The sequence below is a fragment of the Mustela nivalis genome, assembly GCF_964662115.1.
Source record: "Mustela nivalis genome assembly, chromosome: 5".
Classification (NCBI taxonomy): domain Eukaryota; kingdom Metazoa; phylum Chordata; class Mammalia; order Carnivora; family Mustelidae; genus Mustela; species Mustela nivalis.
In genome coordinates, this window is record NC_139024.1 from 68,673,660 (window position 1) to 68,696,631 (window position 22,972).

At 40.9% G+C, this 22,972-nt stretch overlaps 1 protein-coding gene across 1 annotated transcript in view; it reads right to left on the bottom strand.

The window, feature by feature from the left end:
• Nucleotides 1–8,221, bottom strand: part of ENPP3 (ectonucleotide pyrophosphatase/phosphodiesterase 3) — a 75,727-nt gene extending 67,506 nt beyond the window's left edge. The window contains exons 1-2 of the mRNA XM_082730395.1: nt 8,069–8,221; nt 3,835–3,910 (exon numbers count right to left, since the gene is read on the bottom strand). Of these exons, the coding sequence (XP_082586521.1) occupies nt 3,835–3,910; nt 8,069–8,146 (154 nt within the window). The 5' untranslated portion in view covers nt 8,147–8,221. The remainder of the gene's footprint in view (nt 1–3,834; nt 3,911–8,068) is intronic.
• Nucleotides 8,222–22,972: the final 14,751 nt, after the last annotated feature.

Here is a 22,972-nt window from a genome sequence, read left to right on the forward strand (position 1 = left end):
GTCTTCATATTTCTAGAGGAAATTTATGTTCATCTCAGAATTCAGTATCTAGCCAAACTATCAAGTGTTAGGTTAGGATGATGAAAATGTCTTTAGATAGATAAGAACTCAAGTTGTATCTTTTATCAAAGATATAGTATCCTATTTTAAGAAACTATTAAAAGATGTTCTTCAGCAAAATGGAGGAAGTAAAACAGAGAGATCCAAAAAATAATGAGATTCAACACAATGGAGGGTCTAAGGAAACACCAAACAAACCGAGAGAGCAACCAACACAGACTGGAGCAGCAGGGCAGAGAAATAAAAGTTAAAGTAAAAGATATCACTCTGTAACTACGTTCACATTGCCAAAAATGAGATAGCCAGATAATGCCAAGGGCTGCTGGAGTTCCATGGTAAAGACAGAGAATAAGCAGCCATTCCAGAAAGCAAACTGAGGCTACTCACCCAAGTTAAAATACAGACCCTAAGACCTAGGAGTCTATTCCTGGGTAGATGATAGATGATGCAGCAATCTCACACAGGTCCATAAGGGAAGCTGCAGGATGGATGTGATGTGATAGAACTAAAATCAACCTGGGTATCTAGCACTGGGAGGGGGGGGGGGGTTGCACATAGGTCAAATAGTATATTGCTATACATGCTAAAAAGTACTATGTAGGATGCCTGGGTGGCTCAGCTGGTTAAGCATCAGCTTTTGGCTGGAGTCACAATCACAGAGTGTAGGATTGAGTCCCAATCAGGGTCCTTGCTTGGCAGGAAGCCTGCTTCTCCCTCTGCCTGCTGCTCCCCCACTTGTGCTCGCTCTCTGACAAATAAATAAATAAAATCTTTTTTTTTTTTTAAAGCTCTACTCAAGTAGTAGACAGATGCCAAAGAATAGAAGAATGCATAACAATTTAGATGGATCTTAAGAAACATTCAATGAAGAGGTAACCAAAAAAAGTTTATATACCATTTGTACATAAGACCTTTACATTTTTATATTCACTGTCCTACTTTGAAACATTTTCTGCACATGGCTTCCAGGACACAGCAATCACCTGGCTTTCCTCCCACATCCCTAACCAATTCTTCTTAGAATTCATCCAGACTGCACCCCCAACCACATCCTCCCTATTTTTAAGGTTAGTGTGTTCCCCAGTCACATTGCTTTAATTCCACATATGATGCTGATAACTGCCATACTGCATGTCCATATAGGACCTCCATTCAAAGTCAACCTCCTATGTCCAACTACCTTCTGGCTTTCACTTGGACACCTAGTAGGTATTTCAAACATAACATGTCCAAAACGGAGTTCCTGATTATTGTCCCCAAATTAGCTTCTTTTGTGGTGTTCCCCATCTCAATTTTGGGAATTCTGTATTTCCAGATGTTCATACCAAAAATCTTGAAGTCATTCTTGACTTCTCTCTTTCTCCATATCCATTCTGTGTATAACATCTGTCTACCACATCCAAAGATATCCAGGATCCAAATACTTCTCACAGTTACAATGTCACCACCCTAGTTCGAGACATAGAGCTTGTGTGGGTTATTGCAATAATTCCCTAACTGGCGTCTCCACATCTCCTGATTTCACTCTGCCATTTACTCCTAACACAGCAGCCTAAGTGCTTGTGTGAAAAAGCAAACCACCGCATGTCACTTCTCCGCTCAAAACTCCAATCACTTCCCATCACTCTCAGAATGAAAGCGTACGACCAGAATGGACCCGACCACGTCACTGGCTTGGCTTCTCTTCCGTCCTTTGGTTGATCTCATTTTATGACTACCCTCCTTCTTGTCCTCTTAGTTCCAACTCACCGACCTTGTTATTCTTTAAATGAACTTGCCAGGCGAGACCCTGCCTTAGGCCTTTGTCCTTGTTCTTTCCTCCTGCCTGGAATGTTCTTCCCACAAATATCTCTCGATCTTCCTCACTTTAGCTCTTTACAAAAGTCATTTCACATACATCCCCCATCCCACCCTAACTCCATATTTCATAATCTTTTCAGTTTTACTTATCCCTTAGCACTTTCCTTATCATATTATATATGTATTTGGATTATATGTATTTTTAGTGTCCGTCTTCCTGCAGGACTGTAAACTCTCAGATGGATGTGTCCATTTTCTTCGCCACTGCATGCCCAGTAATTAAATTGTACCTAGCATACAGTCAGTGCCCAATTGTTGAAGAATAAGTAAAAAGGATGTGCACATAAATGAATAAATTTGTAAGAACACATAAATTCAAACCAGAAAAATAGCTTAAAAACTCACACTAGAAAAAACACACTACGCTTACGAAAAGTGGGTTAATTGGAGTGGAGAATGGTGAAAATGGTGCTGGTTGGGGAATAGGAATCAGTCATGGAAGAATGAGGGATGTCTATTTCAAGGAAGCTGGCAAAGGAGGGGCTCGAGGTAAGTCCCAAGGCCCTGGGTGGGAAGGGGCGATGCCACATGAGGGCTGGTAACCTGAGATAAAAGGACAAGAATAGGGAGCAGTGACACTGGGAAGCCAGCCAGTAGGTGTACTAAAGTAAAGAAGGGAGAGAAAGAGCCAAAATAATCAGAGATTTTATTCAGAGATTACTATATTCCTCTTCCAATTAATTTACATGATTTAGGAGTAAGACAACCAAGAAGTGATACATTCCTATGCACACGAACATCAGAATAATATAGCAAAGTGGCCCACCTACATGTGTCAGGTCTAGGACTGGTACTGTAGTTCCGAAAACCTACAGCCAAATGACCCCCAAAAAGACAATAATTTTCCAGGTAAGGCCCACCTTTCCAGTTCCACCGTGTTCCCATGTTATGTATGCCACGGGTACTGAGTGTTAATTCTTAAGTGAAAACATACCTGGAAAAGTGTCTATTAATCTCACCAAGAGTCTCCCTAAACAAAGAAGCAATAAGACCTTCCCCAAGAAAGTCAAACCAGAACTTAATCAACCAAATTAAAAAGGAGAGTAAATTACCCAACATTTGACCTCATACCTCCCCTTTGTAAAAGTACCAAATGATACATTACAAGATTTAGAAAATGCTTTTCATACAGTCGCTTATAAGTGGTTTATGTACTGTTCATATTGATCAGATATGGCAAAAGAGATTATGATTTGATAGGTTGGGACCGCTCTCTCATATTTTTTTCTTTGCCTTTTTTTTTTTTTTTTTTTAGATTCGTTTTTATGACAGAAGGAGGGTGGAAGGGATAGCACAGAGAGAAGCAGACTTCCCGCTGAGCAGACGCCCGGCTGGATCCTAGGATCCTGAGATCACGATCTGAGCTAGAGACAGAGGCTTAACCCACTGAGCCACCCAGGCATCCTTTTCTCTGCTTCTTATGAGGAAAAATAAATAAATGTGAAGCTTTTACTCTGTACTACATTTAAGACTGTGGCACTGCCTAACCAAGGAATAGTGATTTCAGGGAGCGTGCAGTACTAACAGGGCAGGAGGTCCTGGGAGGGAAGCAACCAAAACTTTCGAGACCAAGTTTATCGGCGGAGAAGAATGAGTAGAGTAGGGCTGGGACGGGAGTCTTTGACCCAGTTATCAGAGTCCTCTACCAAGGTGAGGACAAATAAGAGGAACAGACAGGAATGATAGGAATCTCAAAGGAGCAGGGGTGAGGGCAAAAGGGTAAAGGCCAGCAATGAGCGTGGAGAAGGCTCACTGCGATGTGGGCTCCTAGGAAGGGCAATGTGGGAAAAGGAGAGGCCTAGAAAGAGAGTGCTCCCCTTAGAAGAGCAGAAAGGGGAGCTTTCGGTTTCAAGGGGTAAAGGTGAGGAGAAAGGAGATATAAGGAACTGTGTTGGGAAAACACTGAGAGTTTACCTTGCTCTTCTTGTTGCCTGAGTCCAAGCCCCAGCCCCAATCCTAGTGACACAATCACCAACAAAGCAAGAAGAACCTATTATAAAAAAAAAGGAAAAGTGACCTTTACAATTTAAAAAAAAAAAATGTAAAAAGATACAAAGATACCCTCCTCCCTCTCTCAGTCAATATTAAGGACACCGAGCACACCAGCTCCAACAATGATAGGGGCATGTATTTTTTCTTTTTTTTCTCCAAAGATTTTTTTTTTTTTAGATTTTATTTATTTGATAGAGATCACAAGTAGGCAGAGGCAGGCAGAGAGAGAGAGAGAGGAAGGGAAGCAGGCTCCCTGCTGAGCAGAGAGCCCTAAGTGGAAGCAGGGCTCAAGTCCAAGACCCTGAGATCATGGCCTGAGCTGAAGGCAGAGGCTTTAACCCACTGAACCACCCAGTCACCCCCCTTTTTTTCTTTTTAATGTCTGAAAATAAGAATGCTTTGGGAAGAATTTTAAAATGTTATTGCTACAGAACTTCAAATTCAAATACATTCGTTAGCTTAACCAATGGTTAGCTAATGGTCCTGGTTAGCTTAATCCCAAATAGAGTTCAAGTATGAATAAAACCATGGGAGCTATTTACCTTTGCCCATTTCTCATTCTTAACTAGATACCAATTTGGAGATCATTTATCTAAAAGCATTCCTCAACTGTGAAATTTTTAACTACCTCACTCCTCAGGAGCAGAGGTTCCCACCTCTCCCTTCCCTGACCAGCTATGTCCTACTGAGGTATGAAAATACCTAACCCATGTAAAAATCTAGTTTCAAATAATTAACTGACAAATGATCTGCTTTGATCTATAGCTCAGACCAATGAGGTGAAAGTTCTGTGAGGAAAGACTGTATGTGTCATTTATTATCTCTACTGCTGACCAGGCTCTTCAGTGCAATTTATGCGATACCTGGAATTAAACTGTCATATAGTTAACGAGAATTCTCCCCACTGACCTTTTTCGCCGCCCAGTAAGTAAGCCCAATGATAAGTATGCTGGATAACAGAACTTGCATAATATACAGCCATAAACTATGAATGGAACAGACACAAATTACTTAGGAAGGTATCTTAAAACACCAATAACCTTCATTCTAACTTAAAAAAAAAAAAACTCACAGCATCAAAATTGCTTAGATAGCAAAGATCTACGTAAACATTGATTGTGTTTGTTTTCATTTTGAAAATCAACTGGGAAATTAACCTAGGTTAACTTTTACCATAGAATTGGTTTCAACAATTGAGAAAATACTTTAAAATGCTGTAAAGACAATTTTTTAATGAAACCTGAAAGTGAATCCAAGTTTCAGTGACCTTCCAGCAGGTATGGATTCAGTGGAGAGAATGGAGGGGGAAAAGTGAACATAAACGGTTATTAAGTAGCATGACTAGTACTTAGCCCCTCATTACGATGCTCAAAGCCCACAGGTAACCAAGACTGGGAACACAAAGTGGCAAAATGGGGTAATAGTCCTACCATAAACGTCATGCATAGATTTACCATAGTCCTGTGGTAAACCTCATAGATTCACATATTGGTATATTTTGGTTTTATATCCTATCTTTGGTCCTTTTGCCATTCAAATTTGATGGGAAAATAAACAGCATCTAGCTGTCCATAGGATCCTCTCAAACTTCCTCCTGTTATATCTTCGTGTCTGTTTCATAATTATACTTTTTCCATACATTTTTTACTTCTTCCCTGCATTATTCTGTAAGTTCCTCAAGAAAAAGGTTCATTTTTAATCTCATATAATCATTACCTTTAAATATGTAGTAATTCTTAATAGGCTTCTCTTTTTTTTTCTTTAAGAATTTTATTTATTTGTCGGGGTCGGGGGAAGATGCACATGCAGCAGAGGGAAGAGCAGGCTCCCTGCTGAGCAGCGAGCCCAATGTGGGACTCGATCCCAGCACCCTGGGATCATGACCTGAGCCGAAGGCAGACATTTAACTACCTGAGCTACCCAGGCATCCCTGGAATACGCTTCTTGATATTGAGATGCATATGTATCTTAAACTATTGACAGGGTAGAGAGGGGAGAAGCTCTGGACTCCAAAAACCACTAAGAATCCAATTATTTAGCTTTAGATGGCTGAATAAAGAGTGTTAAAAATGCAGTAGGTACAGGTCAAGTTTTTTAAATGAAGCTGTGTTAAAATTTGGAAACAGGGTACTTTTTTTTTAAAGATTTTATTTATTTGTTTGACAGACAGATCACAAGTAGGCAGAGAGGCAGACAGAGAGAGAGAGAGAGAGAGAGAGAGAAAGAAGAGGAAGCAGGCTCCCTGCTGAGCAGAGAGCCCAACGTGGGGCTCGATCCCAGGATCCTGAGATTATGACCCGAGCCGAAGGCAGAGGCTTTAACCCACTGAGCCACCCAGGTGCCCAATAGGGTACTCTTGAAACTATGATTTTATTTATTTATAAAGATTTTATTTATTTATTTGAGAAAGAGACAATGAGAGCGAGCATGAGAAAGGAGAAGATCAGAGGGAGAAGCAGACTACCTGTGGAGTTGGGAGCCCAATGGGGGACTCGATCCCCAGACTCCAGGATCATGACCTGAGCCAAAGGCAGTCGCTTAACCAACTGAGCCACCCAGGTACCCTGAAACTATGATTTTAAAATGATGAGCTTCTATTATATATAGTAGTAAACCATTAGAAGGATACAAGGAAAATGAATGATGTACAAAGTTTTGCTTCCAAGGGGTTTATAATTTCTTAAATTTAGAAGAAGGCATAAATATAATAAATGGCATTGAAGTGAACACTCCAAAGTTCCCAGAAGGATAATGAATAAATAGAGTATCTTGACAGTTTACTTCGTTCTAGTTACTGGGCCCAATGCTTACATACCTTGTTTCATTTGCTTCTAGAAACAATGCTTGAGGGACAGAATGATGGTGACATTAACTAACATAAGGAACTAAGGAGAAAACTGCAACCTGGTAAGTGTAGAAAATTAATCAGTTGGTTTTTGCCTTGTGATACTGGACAATAAGTCAGCAAGAAAGGGTTTGAAATTGTATGAATCAAACTCAGTGAGAAGTCAGACCTCTTGGCTTGCTTGAAATTCTTGGTTGAAAATGTCACTTTTTAAAAAAATCATGAAAAGATGAGGGGCATCTGGGTGTCTCAGTGGGTTAAAGCCTCTGCCTTTGGCTCAGGTCATGATTCCAGGGTCCTGGGATCGAGTCCCACATCAGGCTCTCTGCTCAGCGGGAGCCTGCTTCCCCCTTTTCTCTCTCTCCCTGCTCATGATCTCTGCCTGTCAAATAAGTAAATAAAATCTTAAAAAAAAAAATCATGAGAAGATGAAATCGCCTACAGAGAAGATCTTTAGACAAGGTTTAGTGGAACACTGAACACTGCAATGTGCAAAGAGAAGAGAAATCAGCTAAGAATGCAGATAAAGAGAAATGTCATAAAAGTAGAGCCTATCAATGCCATCAGAAAAGCAAGAGGAGAGAATAATTTGAGATGAGATGAGAAAATTATAATAATAATCACCATCATCATCATCATCACCATCATCCTATGCCATGTAATTATTGCTGTGGAGATGCAGCAGGACAAGGACAGAGGAAGGACTGACTATCAGGACAGTAATAACAAGCAGAACAGAGAAATGGTTGGGTGGTGAGAAAACCAAGGCAGTGGATGGACTACTCAGAGTAACTCTCTACTCTTAAAGATATTCATGCAGTATAAAAGGGTGCCTTAGGGGGCTGATGATAATCATACTAAAATCAATGCTGCAAAGTGTTTCACCACAGATCCCCACTTTTTAGATTGATCAAATATTAATTTGTTGTTCCTCATATTTCTTAAGCAAAACATGATTAAAAATATTAACTGGCATCACAGTTGTCAGAAGAGATAAAGCTATGTACAATCACTTAAAAACTTTACACTTAAATAGCAACACAAATATAAATGGGGATTTATACACTTAACATTGTCATAAAGCGACAAAGACTAGGGGTATCTGGGTGGCTCAGGGGGTTAAGCCTCTGCCTTTGGTTTAGGTCATGATCTCAGGGTCCTGGGATCTAGCCCCACCTCAGGCTCCCCAGGGAGCCTGCTCCCCACTCTCTCTCTCTCTGCCTGCCCTTCTGCCTACTTATGACATTCTCTCCCTATGTCAAAAAAAAAAAAAAAAAGACTACAAAGACTATCATTAAAAATTATACTTACAATACAAATTATTTTGTATTTCTTAACACTGCTCCTCTCAACAGGCTCTTCCGTTGGTAAAGCCAGCATGGACTCCATGAGCCGTAGAAACCTGTTTTACTAGAAGACAGCTGTACTCCTTCCTCTCTCTAGCCCAGCAAAGAGAAACTGAAGGAGTTACATGGCTGTGACTAACTTTTAAGTGTTTGGGAAGATTATAGCTCTTCAGTGATTGGACGATCAAAAGAGAGGGAAATATTTAAATAATAATAGCATCAAGAGAAGAAAGTCCTTTTCCAGGACACTGTAGACAAACATTAAATACTAATCAAAACACAGGTAACAAGAATAATACAATAGTCAAATTTTAATATGATCTGGCTATTTATTTTCTTCTAAAATAACCCAAAACAAAAAGCTTCTTTAGGGAAATTCCAGAAGGTTTCTATATTTGTATAAACTTCACAGCACAGCTAAAAACCAACATATTAAAAAAAATGCTTTAGGGATGCCTGGATGGCTCAATAGGTTAAGCGTCTGCCCTCAGCTCAGGTCATGATTCCAGGGTCCTGGGATGGGCTCCCTGATCAGTGGGGGAATCTCCTTCTCCCTCTCCCTCTGTCCTCCCCAACAGCTTGTGCTCCCTCTTGCTTTGCTTACTCTCTCTCAAGTAAGTAAATAAATCTAAAAAAAAAAAAAAGAACACATTATTTGGGTGCCTTTGGCACATAGTTCTCTGCACTCCATAAACAGAAACATCCAGAGTACTCTTTTAATTTTAATTTTTATTTTTGAAATTCTGATGCCCAGGCCCCACTTCATCTGCATTATAATCTTCTGGATTTGGGGCTAAATTACGCCAAAGATGCTTAACCAAGCCATTTTATATGTAGCCAAGTTCAGTGGAGACACTTCCCTTTGAGCAGTGCGCGCACTTTTGAATTCCCTTCTGCAAACATTTACTCTGGATTCTATTTAAACTTGCCAATTTTGCAGATAAAACTAGAGGACCTCTAGAGCTTGAGTACTTGCCCAAGGTCACCTTGGGTAGTGCTATCTCAGAAGTGAGACTCCACCTGGTATTGAAACTCCTGCTTCAGGGGATGCTATTGTTATCATTGCTGTAGTGGCAAACTTAGAGTGAGGAAAAAAAAATCAAGTGTACATCACAATTGGCATCAAAATTAGGAGATTCCTAGTAATTAGGGCCATTATCTAGTCATCTGACATACAACTTCAATTTTTCTATCTGCATTTATGACAACCTACTCAACCCGCCTTGACTCCCATCAACAGTTCTACTTTTGCTAACCTTTCTATGATGGTAGTTTTGTGCATCAATTTGGCTAAGCTATCATTTCCAGCTATTGAATCAAAATCTAATCTAGGGTGTTGCCACGATGGTATTTTTTAAATGTGGAAACATCTACAATCAATTGACTTTTAAATAAAGGAGAATATCCTCAATAATGTTGGTGGGTTTCACCCAAACAGTTTACAGCTAAAACAAGAAATTTTGCCTCAAGACTCTATACCATTAGCCCTCCATTCCAGCCTATCAGCTTGCACTGCCCTTTGGATTTCAGACTTGCTCAGCGCCAACAATCAAGGAAGTCTATTCCTTTTTCTCTCTCCCTCTCCCTCACTCCATCTTCACCGTGTTCTGTTTCTTTGGAGGAACTTGACTGATACATCTTTTGAACATCTCAGATTTTTCCTTCTTTTTAAGACTTTGCTCTATTTTAACCTCTCCTATTTGGACCTCCAGAATCTGTTATCTTGGCTTCTGTCTTCTTGATTTTTTTTTTTTTTTTTAGATTTTATTTACTTAGGGACGCTTGGGTGGCTCTGTTGATTAAGCATCTATGTTCAGCTCAGGTCATGATACCAGGGTCCTAGGATAGAGTCCCACATTGGGCTCTTTGCTCAGTGGGGAGTCTGCTTCTCCCTCTCTCTGCCTGCAGGTCCCACTGCTTGTGCTCTTTCTCTCGTTATCTCTGACAAATAAATAAAATCTTTGATTATTTTAAAAAAGATTTTTATTAAAAAAAGGATTTTATTTGTTTATTTGTCAGAGAGAGGGAGGGAGGGAGTGTACATATGTAGGAGAGTTGTACCTGAGTTTTTGCATCTGAGATACCACCAAGGAGCCGACACCGATGCAATCACACGAGGGTTTATTCGACAAGCTTAAGCATGGGCCCAAGTTTACCCAACACAGCAGAGTAGGGACTTGGACCCAGAGCTTAGTTAAGGCAGGGGTATTTATGGGTTCCTGTTACTAAAGCAGGATGGGGGTTCCTGGAACCAAAGTGGGGGGGGCTTCCTGTTCCTAAAGCAGGGTGGGGGTCTCTGGAACTAAAGCAGGGTGGGGCTTCTTAGAACTAAAGTAAAGTAGGGGGAAAGTTCAGCCTTTGGGCACAGGGGTCTGCGATGGCTGCTGGAGCTAAGATGGCTGTACTTATGCTAAGGCTAAACCTGAGGTGGGATGGCCTTAGTTTTTCTCACCTCCACAGGAGTTGGTGGGGGGGTGGGTGCAGAGGGTGAGGGGAAAAGCAGACTCTTGCCTGAGCGGTATCATTCCTAGTCACTGAGATTATGACCTAAGCTGAAGGCAGATGCTTAATGGACTGAGGAACCCAGATGTCCTTCTGTCTTCTTGATTTTTAACTGTTTGTCTTGATATTTTCTATAATAATTTGTATACCTGACTCCAGCTTGCTTACCTGGTACTGATTCCCCAGCTGCGCTCAGATGCTGCTTCGAGGTACGGCCATGACCTCACGTGAACCTATACTAGCTTTGCTCTCCAGAGTTTCACTGGCTCTGACTCCCTATTTTTATTATGGTCATGCCCGCACTGCGAAGGCGCACACCCGACTCGTGTCTTTCCACGGTGTCAGCTTTATTCAGTCATAAAGCAAAGTTAAACCACAATGATAAAGCAGGTTCAGGATTCCAGACTCCATGACAATTCACCCTGCTATTAAACTCGGCGTCCTCCACAGCGCACGGAGCAGGACGAGAGGAGTCGCACGACATACAAGATAACAGAAGGGTGGGTGGAGGAAGGAAGTGAACACACGCCAAGTCCGCCTGCGGGCGCACAGCGGAGATAAGGCCTGCAGTCCGGGTCCGCTCTGGGCACTGACTGCCACTGAGGTTCCAGCAGGGTAGGCTCCCAGTTCTGTTCGGGGGTGCATGGGGCAGAGACTTCAGCCGCGGTTGCCCTTTTTAAGTGGTCAGATGTAGAGGAGTCATGCTGAAGAGTCTGACAGTTTGCTGCCCAAATCCTCCCCTTTTTAAAGGGATTTGATTAGTTTGGGGCCTCTGCAGATGTTCTCTGGTTCTGCTCCTTATCAGCTGTGGGGTGTCAGCTGACTTGGTCTGAGTGTTACCTTCCAGCTAGTTTAACCCTGTAAGTCGTACCTTGACAAGGGCTCCTGCCTCACATGAGAGACTCCATTTTGCTCTCTACGATTATATAATTCATTCCCGCACTGCCGAAACATCCTTCCTCTCTGATTCCACCCCCATCTGCCACCTCTTTCAACCCCGTGAACACAAAAATACTAGGTAAGAAAGTCGAGAGGCATCTGATACAATCTTGTCTTTCTCACAAGTTAATTGACTCTTGACATTATTCATTTTTAAGGGGATCTCAGTTTATCTCTAAATTACTAAATTAATGGAAAAATAACTTAGTGCTTTAGGTCCTAAAGTGAGTAAACCTCAGGAACTCTACCTGGGGCACACACACGCAGTTATGGTAGAGATGTTATTAGCATTGTCCAGTCTCTAGTCATATTTTCTACTATAGCATTTCCCCTAAATGAGCCCTAAACTCCAACCTCTTTTGAGTGTCCCAGGTCTTAGAAACTTAGTCCCAACCGTTCCCCTGAGCACTGGACACTGACCAAATCTACAACCCTCCCATGCAACTTAGACTTTGGAATACACTGTCTGGTTACTTTGATTGGATCCTATACTCTAAGTCTCTTGAACCTTGAAAGCCACTCTATTCTTTTCCCCTCTAAACTTTATTTTAAAAAAATATATATATATTTATTTATTTATTTGACAGACAGAGACAGAAGCAGGGTGAGTGGGAGAGGGAGAAGCAGGATTCCGACCAAGCAGGGAGTCCAATGTGGGGCTCAATCCCAGGACCCTGGGATCATGACTTAAGCCAAAGGCAGGCACTTAATCAACTGAGCCACCCAGGTGTACCTCCCCCCCCCCCTTTAAACTTTAGAACAATCTGCACCTTCTGGGTTCTGAAAGCTTCTTCCTAGAACATTTATGCTCTGGTAGGCAGCTATCATTACATCTCTCACCAGTCCTAAATATTTCTCACACTCTACAAGGTCATCATGATTTCTGAGAGCTTTTCTAAAACCACAGAAAACCTATTTGCTGCTGTCTCGGGAAAGCCCCAGGGACTGCCCGCATCAACTTTCTTAAGTCACCTAAACCTGCCCTTTCTGGTTCCCACCCTAGAGCTTGAGTGGTAGTTGGATGAGCCAGACTGGGAAGGTCCAGAGAAACTAGATCCGCTGAGAGAGGTGGGGGAGGTGAGGTAGATACTAGGCTCAGGTCCAGCAGCAGGAAAGAGTCTGTCAAGGTTGAGAGACCTCAAATAACATAACAATAAGGGGGCAGGTGGCCAACTTCAAGGAGGGCCTGTCCTAAGGAAAAGGCAGAAACCACAGAGATACTGATGAGCATGCATAGCAAGCAGAAAGTTACACAAATGGGCAGTTAGTATAAGAAGGGCAGATGCCAGCCCTTGGCAAGTGAAGATCCAGCACTGGAGCTGATGCTAGGACTAGCAGTCTAGGTGGGACTGGTGTTAGCAAGGCTGAACCAGGGCTGAGAGGCAAGATTTTACGTGAAGGTCAAGGTTAAAAACTCGGCGTGGGCTATAGGACCCAAGTTCTTGAAACCGAAATATAAGTAGAGTGTCTGGGTTATTAGACATCCAAACAACGATGATGATAAAGTAGAATCAGAGCCTATAAATTGATATCAGTAATTTGCAATACCTGTGAGTATGAAAAGACATTTTCCAAGATGAAATACATAAAATCTCATTGCCAGTCAACACAGTTGAACATTTATGATCAACTTGGAGATTGAGAATGGTCATTTTGAACCTTGGTTAAACAAAAATTTTCTCCCAACCCTGGACGGGAAAAAAGAGTTCCATACTTCTTATCAGGAGCCACTTATTACCAAGAAGGGGGGGGGGGAGGTACCCTATTATTATCACTTTTTAAATTTTATCAATAAAAATTTGCAAGGATTTATTTCTTAACTTATTTATAAATACATACACACTCTGAATTTATACGCATAACTACATAATTTCTTGAGTTTTGCTTCTGACCCACAAAGCATAAAATACTTACTAACTGGCCCTTTGTAGTACTGCTAATCCCTAATCTACCCCTAATTTCTTCCATCTTTCAAAGGCTGCCACTAATGTATGTGGTCAGAGAAACTTGAGCCAACTTGTCACTTGAACCACCAATTACTACCTCTTATGAATCAGAAGTCAGAAACCTGGCTGATGCCTCCTATGGCATCTCTGTTGTTTTCTCCTGAACAATCAACATTTCTAAGGTTATCTCTAGGTCCTGGAGCACGGTTTCTCTTACTTTGCCTCAAGGGCATAAATAAATCCCAGTAATGTAAGAATTTTAAGAGTCTTTCTTATTTGTTGCAAAACTCAGAAATAACATTACTGCCCCAAATTTTCCAGGTTCTGATAGGCTCTTCTTATTTTCAGTGTTCTCAAGTGAAGATCATTGGTGACTGAAATTCTGGAGACATATCCAGAAAAGACAGCCTACAACTAGAGTGTTATCATGCTACCTGAATTCTCCAAGGCTCTCCAAGGTCCATGAAAGTATAGGCTGTGGGTTCATTCTACTTCCCTGAAACCTGGCAGGAATGGATTATTTTCCAAGACTCCAGAATCTCTCTGGCATGCAGGAACAAGGTCAGTTTTGGCTCCCCACTTGGTCCAGTATCTATTATAATGCCCAGCACCTAGAAGACATTCAATAGACACTTGTAAAATAAATCATTAATGGTTTCAAAAATAACCTAAGAAAACTAAACCCACCCTCATAAATGTCTAGTAAACCAAATTTTAATAAATTATAACTTATCTAGATATAACCTTGGATGTGATTCAAATCTTTTGCTATATCCAGCATCTCAGAAATAGCTATCATTTCAAAGGTAAGACACACGCATGAAACAAACGCACTTTATTTGGTTGATTTTTTTCAATTCAGAGTAACAAATAACAACTGAGCACCACCAAGCCCTAGATTTTATGCCAGATGATCCAAGAATGTTTAGCATCTACTCTAAAGAGCTTCAGTCTGGTAGAAGAGACAGTTGCAACCACAACACAGTGTGATATGTGCTACACGAGTGGTATTAAAGAACTTCCAGGGGAATAGAGGAGGAAAGAATTTTTTCCATACAAACATTTATCCTGTCCCTGCCTTGGGTTGGGGAAGAAGGGCTCAGGGCCCTGGGGAGGCTGCAGGCCTTTACAGACAGCCCCCGGGGAGGGTGAGGCTTCGGCCGGAAGACAGGGTCCAGAGGCTGAGGCGCCCTGAAGGGGCCCGGAAGGCAAGGCCCTGGGGGGGAGTGGCGGGGGGGGTGGGGGCTGGCTTGGTTCCCAGAGGTCATGGAGTCCAGTTCCCACCCGTCCGGCCCAAGCCAGGCTGGACTCTTGGTCCTGGTGGCTGCCCAAGTGCCAGCTTGTCGGCCCCCGGACCCCCAACTTCTCCCCCTCCCCCAACAGGGAAGGCAGCACCAGGGTCTTGCTTCTCTGGGTAGGGAGAAGATTGGAACATAGCAGAGAAGATTGGAACATAGACAGAGACAGCAGAAAGATGCATGCACAGAGAGCCAGCCATGGGAAGTCATAGAGAGAAGGTGTCCCAAGTCAGGGAGAGAGGCCTTAGGAGAAGCCAACCCCACATCACCTTGATCTTGGATTTCCAGCTAACACATTCACATACACATACACACATCCACGTTATTACATAATTGTGCAGTCTAGGGTATTTTGTCATGGAATCCCTAGCAAACTCATGTTGGTACCTTTCTGAATTCCCTTATAAAAGTTCAATTCTTTCCTTATAAGGACACTAGCCATATTGATTAGGGCCTATGCTAATGACCTCATATTAACTTAATTACCTTTTTAAAGATTCCGTTTCCAAGCACAGTCATATTCTGAAGTAGCAGGGCTTCACCTATGAATTTTAGGAAAACAAATAATTCCATAATGTAATAGGTAACATTTCTAATAAACATTATGTAACTTAAAACATAACTCAAACACCGTTGCTGAGTAGCGGGATCATGATTCCCAACACCCATGCCAGTTATGTTTAGAGCACAGTTTTTGCCAAGCTTTCAAGTTCTTGCCTGTATAGGCTTCAGGGGAAGTTCTGTGAGCCACTTGAAATTACACACAACCTTGATTTTGTGAATATGTGTATATATATGCATATGGGTATACACTTATTTTTTTCTTTATAGCTTACATCAGGCAAAGAGCTAAACCTTCTAAAAAACAACACTTTAATTTTTTTAATATTTTATTTATTTATTTGACAGGCAGAGATCACAAGTAGGCAGAGAGGCAGCCAGAGAGAGAGGAGGAAGCAGGTTCCCCGCTGAGCAAAGAGCTCGATGCGGGGCTCGATCCCAGGACCCTGAGATCATGACCTGAGCCAAAGGCAGAGGATTTAACCACTGAGCCACCCAGGCACCCCCCAACACTTTAATTTTTTAAAAGATTTTATTTATTTATTAGTCAGAGAGAGAGAGAATAAGCAGGGGGAGGGGCAGGCAGAGGGAGAATTAGGCTCTTGCTGAGTAGGGAGCCTGAAGTGGGGTTCTATCCCAGGACCCTGGGATCATGACCTGAGCCAAAGGCAGACGCTGAACAAACTGAGCCACCCAGGCATCCCAAGAAACAACATTTTGAAGGAGAGGATGGGACCAATATGGCCTGAGAAATTAGACAAATCCAAATTGAGGGACGTTCTGCAGAACAACTCTGTGGAATCTTCAAGTGTTAATTTTATGAAGTGGGGACAGAAAGGATAACAGACCTGAAATCTCAAAGGATAAACCTAACAACTAAACACATGCAAGATCCCTGATTGGATCCTGGAAGAGTAAAATGGAGTAAAAGTGGAAGAAAAAAATGACAACTGAAGGACACTACTGAGACAAGTGAAAAAATGTGAGTATAGATGCATTCCACATAACAGTACTATATTGATATTTAACTTCCTGACTATGATATGTTTATGTGGTTAGGATAGTCAGGTCCTAGGTGCATTGACTTACCGAAGGCACATGGTAAAATACTTCAGAGGGAAGTTATGAGGTCTGGAAATAAGTCTCAAATAGTTCACAGGGATAGAATTGGATTGGGAGAGTGACAGAGAAAAGAGAGAGAGGAAGAGATAGAGAGTATATGTGGTAAAATATTTAAAATATGTGTGTTGATTGTAAAATTCTAATTTTTCTCTAGGCTTTAAATGTTTCAAACTAGTTTGGGGAAAAGAATCGTATCTTGAGAAAGATAATGGGAGATGCGCTCTCCTCCGCCCCCAAACAAGGGAGTAAATAGAGGAAGGGGAAGGCATGAAGCTGAGCACACAGATGTTACATAGGAGAGGGCAAAAGCCAATCACCGGGCACCTATCCCCTGGCCAGGAGCCTTGAGGCAGGTGTAGAGAGCAGACAATTCAGACAGGCAAAGGATCCAGGGGAATGTCCCCAAGGGAAAGATAAGTTGGTGAATACTCTGTGGCTGGCTCCTGAGAGGAGATTTAGGGCTCAGAGGTTTCTGCATGAATTAGTGATAGGCACATACCTAAGCAAAGAAAAAAAAATTAGACAATTATTAACTCTCAAAACAAAACAAAAAGTGATATAGAAAAGGGAAATGTAATCACAGTGCACTGTGTTGTTAAGCTGTAAATAATAGCTACAGAGTCGGAATGGTATGAATGGTCTGTAATTATGTGCTTAACAAATTCTGATACATGAATAGGTTGGAGAAGGAGGAAGTGTGAAGCGTATCAGGGAACAATACATACTCCTCTTTCATGGCAAGTTGAAATATAGTCTCTAAAATGGAATTAAAAAGAAAGAGTAGAATGAAGCGTGTTATTTGGAAAAAGAATTGGGTGGCTACGTTCTGGGAAATGAGAGGTGGGGGGAAGTTTGGTTGAAAATTTTTTTTCAATACAAGCTTTGGAGAATTATTCATCGTTTTAATATTTACATATAGTGCTTTGAAAAATTGTACAGCAAAAAGGAGTTAAGAATTATATTAATGGGGTACCTGGGTGGCTCAGTGGGTTATATATCCCTATATCACTTAAAGCCTCTGCCTTCGGCTCATTTCATGGTCTCAGGGTCCTGGGATCAAGCCCCACATCGGGCTCTCTGCTCAGCAGATAGCCCGCTTCCAACTCTCTCCCTGCCTGCCTCTCCGCCTACTTATAATCTCTGTCTTTCAAATAAATAAATAAAATCTTTTAAAAAAAGAATTATATTAATAGTACTACCAATTGATTTCACAAAGTATAACCAGAAAATTAAAGTTTTTAATTCTGGAGGTGACTGGGTAGCTCAGTGGGTTAAGGGTCCACCTTCAGTTCAGGTCATGATCCAAGGGTCCTGGGACTAAGTCTCACATCAGGCTCCCTTCTCAGTGGGGAGCCTACTCCTCCCTTTCCCTCTGCTGCTTCCCCTGCTTGTGCTCTCTGTGTCAAATAAATAAATAAATAAATAATCTTTTTTTAAAAAAGTTTTTAATTCCAGACAACACAATGAACACTACCAGTATGAGCTACAATACTATCTGAATCAAAACATCTCTATACAAAGAAAATGATGCAGGAAAAATTAGGTTTTTCAGGGCAAAATAAATTATAAGAATCAGAATTCTTTAGGATGTGAAATACATATGGTCAGATTTAAAAAATAATAAGCTTGAAGTTGAAAAGCCATTCATTCAAAAGAAAGAAAGGAAAAAGGAATGAAGTAGCTTGGGTTGAAGAAATTTAAATGTGAGTCTTTTGCCACAAACTTAGTGGCTTAATACAACAAATTTATTTTATAGCTCTGTTTGTTACAGGTGTGCTACAGGTCTCATTAAGCTAAAGTCGTGGTGTCCACATGACTGGATTCCCTTCTGGAGTCTCTAGGGGGAGAATCTGGTTTGTTGCCTTTTTTAGCTTCTAGAAGCCACTCACACTCCTTGGCTAATGGTTTCCCTTCTCCATGTTCTCGGCCAGAAATCTTGCGACACTGTGACTATTCTTCCTTTAGACATGCCTTCTGGTTCTCCTCCTCGGGTTCCCTCTTCTACTTTTAAGGACTTTTTTGATTACATTGAGTCTATCCAAATAATGCAGGGTAGTCCTCCTAGGTTAAGGTCAGCTGATTAGCAACTGTAACTCCATTTGCAACTTTAATTCCCCTTTGCCATGAAATCTAACATCTTTTCAGGTTCTGGAAATGAGGATATGGACATCCTTGGGGGGCTCTTATGTTGCCCACAAGAGACGAAAATACTTCTATACTTTCTCCTGATGCGTGCAATCATATACCCGTGAAGATAGATAGTGGTTGACATTTTCTTTCTTCTCTTCCTCCGTCCTTCCCTTCTTCCCTCCTTCCCTCCCAGGCTTTCTCCCTTCTCTCTTCTCTTCTTTCCTTCCCAACAAAAGTGGAATTGTAGTGTGTATAGTTAAAAGGGGCAGTCCTCAGGATTATCCTCATCTCTGACACTCATTTCAGGTTTGGGAGTCCCTAAGATAACACTTAGGTTTGATAATTTTCTAGAAAGACTCATGTTATGCCCATTGTTGTGGTTCATTATAGCTAAAACATACATATGGAAATTAGCCAAGGGGAAAAGGTACATAAGACAGAGTCCAGGGAAGCTCCAAAAAGACTTTCCAGCGTCCTGCTCCCATGGAGTTGTGGGCAGCATTATTTTCCTGACATCAATACGTGACAACATACATGATACATCGCTAAAGCTCACTTGAGTCCAGTGTCCAGAGATGCCTACATAGCTGAATTCAATCTCCAGTGCCTCTAGAGGTTGACCTCATGGGAGAAACTTCCTTACCCCAAATCACATTGTTAGACTACCTAGGGTATCTCAAGGGCTCCAGGGAAACCAAAACACGGCACAACATTACAAGGGCTTCAATATTATCCTTCAGAAGTCAAGGGCAAAGAGCAGATTTTCATTTCATTGAGGAGTCCATGAAATTATTTATCTACTTGGTACCTGAAACCCAGCTTACTCTCCACACCTTCCTTTACAATCTCAGTATTCCTTCATTCATCATTCATTCATTCATTCATTCACGACATTATACTAGAATTTGGAACAGAAAACATGAAGATACACATGGTACCCTTATGTTGTTCACATATTGATGGGGTATGTCTCCTCTCTACTCCCATCCTCCAAAGACCCTAAGCTGTTTCATCTCCACCCACAAAATCTAGGGTTCCCAGCTCCCCATTACATTTGCCATATCCTATTCCTGAGGGAGGTAGGTAGACCCTTGGACCCTCAAATCTAGCCTAGTATTTCTTCTAAACCATGTGCTTGTTTTTTAAGTTTCTTTTTTCTCTTTGCCTTTCTTTTTTCTTTTTCTTTTGTCTTTTTTATAGCTCACTCCACTATTTACAAACCCCAAACAAACATCATTAGCTGCTGACTCAGACTACCCACCTAGGCTTTCAGGGTCCTTCAATTCGGAATGATGCCTGCCCTGGCCTCACTCCCCAGGCTGATTCAAGTCTTTGTCTTGAGTCCAGCACTCACAAAAATCTGAATGTACCAGCCTTTTCCACAGAGATGTCCTACGTGTTCTCAGTTTGCTCCATTCTTGCTGGTCACCTCTACCTCCATTTATGCCTTTACTTATTTCCTCAACTTCTGACTTAGTTCCTGTTCCCAGCACTAAGCCTCCACCTGGAACCAGTTCAGCTGCACTGGTTTGATCATTAGCACACTGGCTTGGGTGCAATTACATGTTCGTCTTTTTGCCCACTCTCTTTAAGTTGCTCCAGGTAATTATTCTTCCTGCTGAAGGTTTCGTCATTTTTGAGGAAAGCTAACACAATTGATATGTTTACACATTCAAGCAGATCTCCAACCAGTCCTTTCCTTAATACATTTTTTTTCCTTCCTTCTAGTGAACACTTAGTGGCTTGACATTTTCTGCGGAGGGAATTATGTCCCATTTTATAGAAATCTCAAGGTAAGGATTTAGAAGACTATTTTAACAGAATGGACCAATTCTTGATTATGGCATATAGAATCAACAAAACCACTCTCTCACTTAGGGCTGCGATTATCAAATACTGCTAAGAAATAAAAGAAGACATACTTAAATGGAGAGATCTACCATGTTTGTGGACTAAAAGACTCAATATTGTTTATGTAACAATTATCCCCAAATTACTCTATAGATTCAATTTAATCCCAATAAAAATCCCAGTATTGTTTTTTTGTCAAATAGACAAGCTGATTCCAAAATTATATGGAAATGCAAAGGGCTTAGAATAACCAAAATAAGCTTGAAAAAACTATTAAAATTGGAGAACTTAGGCTACCCTACTGTAAGACTTGCTATTAAGCTACAGCAATTGAGACAATATGATATTAGTATAATAATTGGAACTCTCACACATTTGTAGTATAAAATGTATAAAATGGTAAAGTTATAAAGTTTATAAAGTTATAAAGTTTATAAAGTTAAACATATACTTAACACATGACCCCGATATTCTGCTCCTAGGCATTTACCCAACAGAAAAGATAACATATGTCTGTAGGAAGACTTGTTCAAGAGTGTTCATGGCAGCTTTATTTTTTTAATAATTTTTTTATAAACATATAATGTGTTATTAGCCCCAGGGGTACAGGTCTGTGAATTGCCAGGTTTATATACTTCACAGCACTCACCATAGCACATACCCTCCCCAATGTCCATAACTCCACCACCCTCTCCCTACCCCCTCCCCCAGCAACCCTTAGTTTGTTTTGTGAGATTAAGAGTCTCTCGTGGTTTGTCCCCCTCCTGATCCCATCTTGTTTCATTTATTCTTCTCCTATCCCCCAAACCCTCCACATTGCATCTCCACTTCCTCATATCAGGGAGATCATATGATAGTTGTCCTTCTCTGATTGACTTATTTCACTAAGCATAATACCCTCTAGTTCCATCCATGTCATCACAAATGGCAAGATTTCATTTCTCTTGATGGCTGCATAGTATTCCATTGTGTATATATACCACTTCTTCTTTATCCATTCATCTGTTGGTGGACATCTAGGTTCTTTCCATAGTTTGGCTACTGTGGACATTGCTGCTATAAACATTCGGGTGCACATGCCCCTTTGGATCACTAAGTTTGTATCTTTAGGGTAAATACCCAGTAGTGCAATTGCTGGGTCATAGGGTAGATCTATTTTCAACTTTCTGAGGAAACTCCATGCTGTTTTCCACAGTGGCTGCACCTCATGGCAACTTTATTCACATTATTCAAAAACTGAGAATAATGTAAATGTCCACCAACAGGTGAATTGATAAGCAACCTCTAGTATACTCATAAAATGGAATGATACATGTGGATGGGTCTCCAAATATGCAGTTGTGTGAAAGAAGCTAGACACAAAAGAGTACAGACTGCATGATTCCAATTATATAAACTTCAAGAACATGCAAATTAATTAGTGGTTACAGGAATTAAAACGGTGTTTGCCTCTGGAAGGGAGATTGGCTGCAAAGTTACACCAGGAAGTTCCTGGTGTGATGAAACTGCCTCATATCTCAATTGAAGGGGCAGTTAAGCCAGTGTAAATACTTATCAAGATTCACGGGAGCTGAACATGTAAAAGTTAGGTTATTTCCTTGTTTATGGAAAATTGAAAAAATGATTATTGGGGGAAAACACATCAAGATCTGGGACTAGGTGGTCAATTTTTATTCAATGGATGAAGCATCAGCAAACATGATATAAAAATTAAATTATATTTGGTTATGAAAAAAGATATAATTCTTTCCTGACCACTGTACCTTCTTAACTATACAAGCCCTGGCTAATATTAACGTTTGCTAGTGTTTCCTGAGAACATACTGATTTGGAAACAGCATTGAGGCATGGAAATCTGCCGACAGTAACTGAAAACTCTTAGAAGTGTTATCTGATTAAAGATAGTCCAAAATAAAATAATGTGTTTAACATACAAAAAAGAAAGAAAGAAAGAAAGAAAGAACCCAAATTGTTAGGCTACTTAGATTTTAATAATTCTGGCTCTGTCATTTTTCTGGCTGGAACATTCTACAAAATTGATTCCTGCCAATACAGTTCATTAAGTACCTAACATTGTGTCTAGCACTGAGCAAAGGGTGAACATATATTTCATACATGGAGAACTCCACTACTAATGCATTAAGGAGTTTTATGAGGATTAGAAAGAAACCCTAAATCAAGTTGAACGAGGAGGGCAGGCTTCCAGAAATAGGTCAAACCGATGCTTAGAAGATCGCGGCGGTGGGGCGCACTCTCCCGCGATGCACTCGGCCATTGATCTGACCCACCAATGGATCAGCCTTCCCATCTGCCAATCATTCTCTACCCCTACCTCCACCAAAGATGCTCTAGGTATTCAGTAATTGATAAATATTATTTTAGATGATTATAACTAGAAACTGTAGACATTATTGTTTGATTAATTAAAAATCAGTAATAATGCGTTCTTTTTTTCTTTTTAGCCTTTATTAAAAGCCTGCTATGTGTCAGGCACTGTGCAAGGCATACTTGAGAAGATAT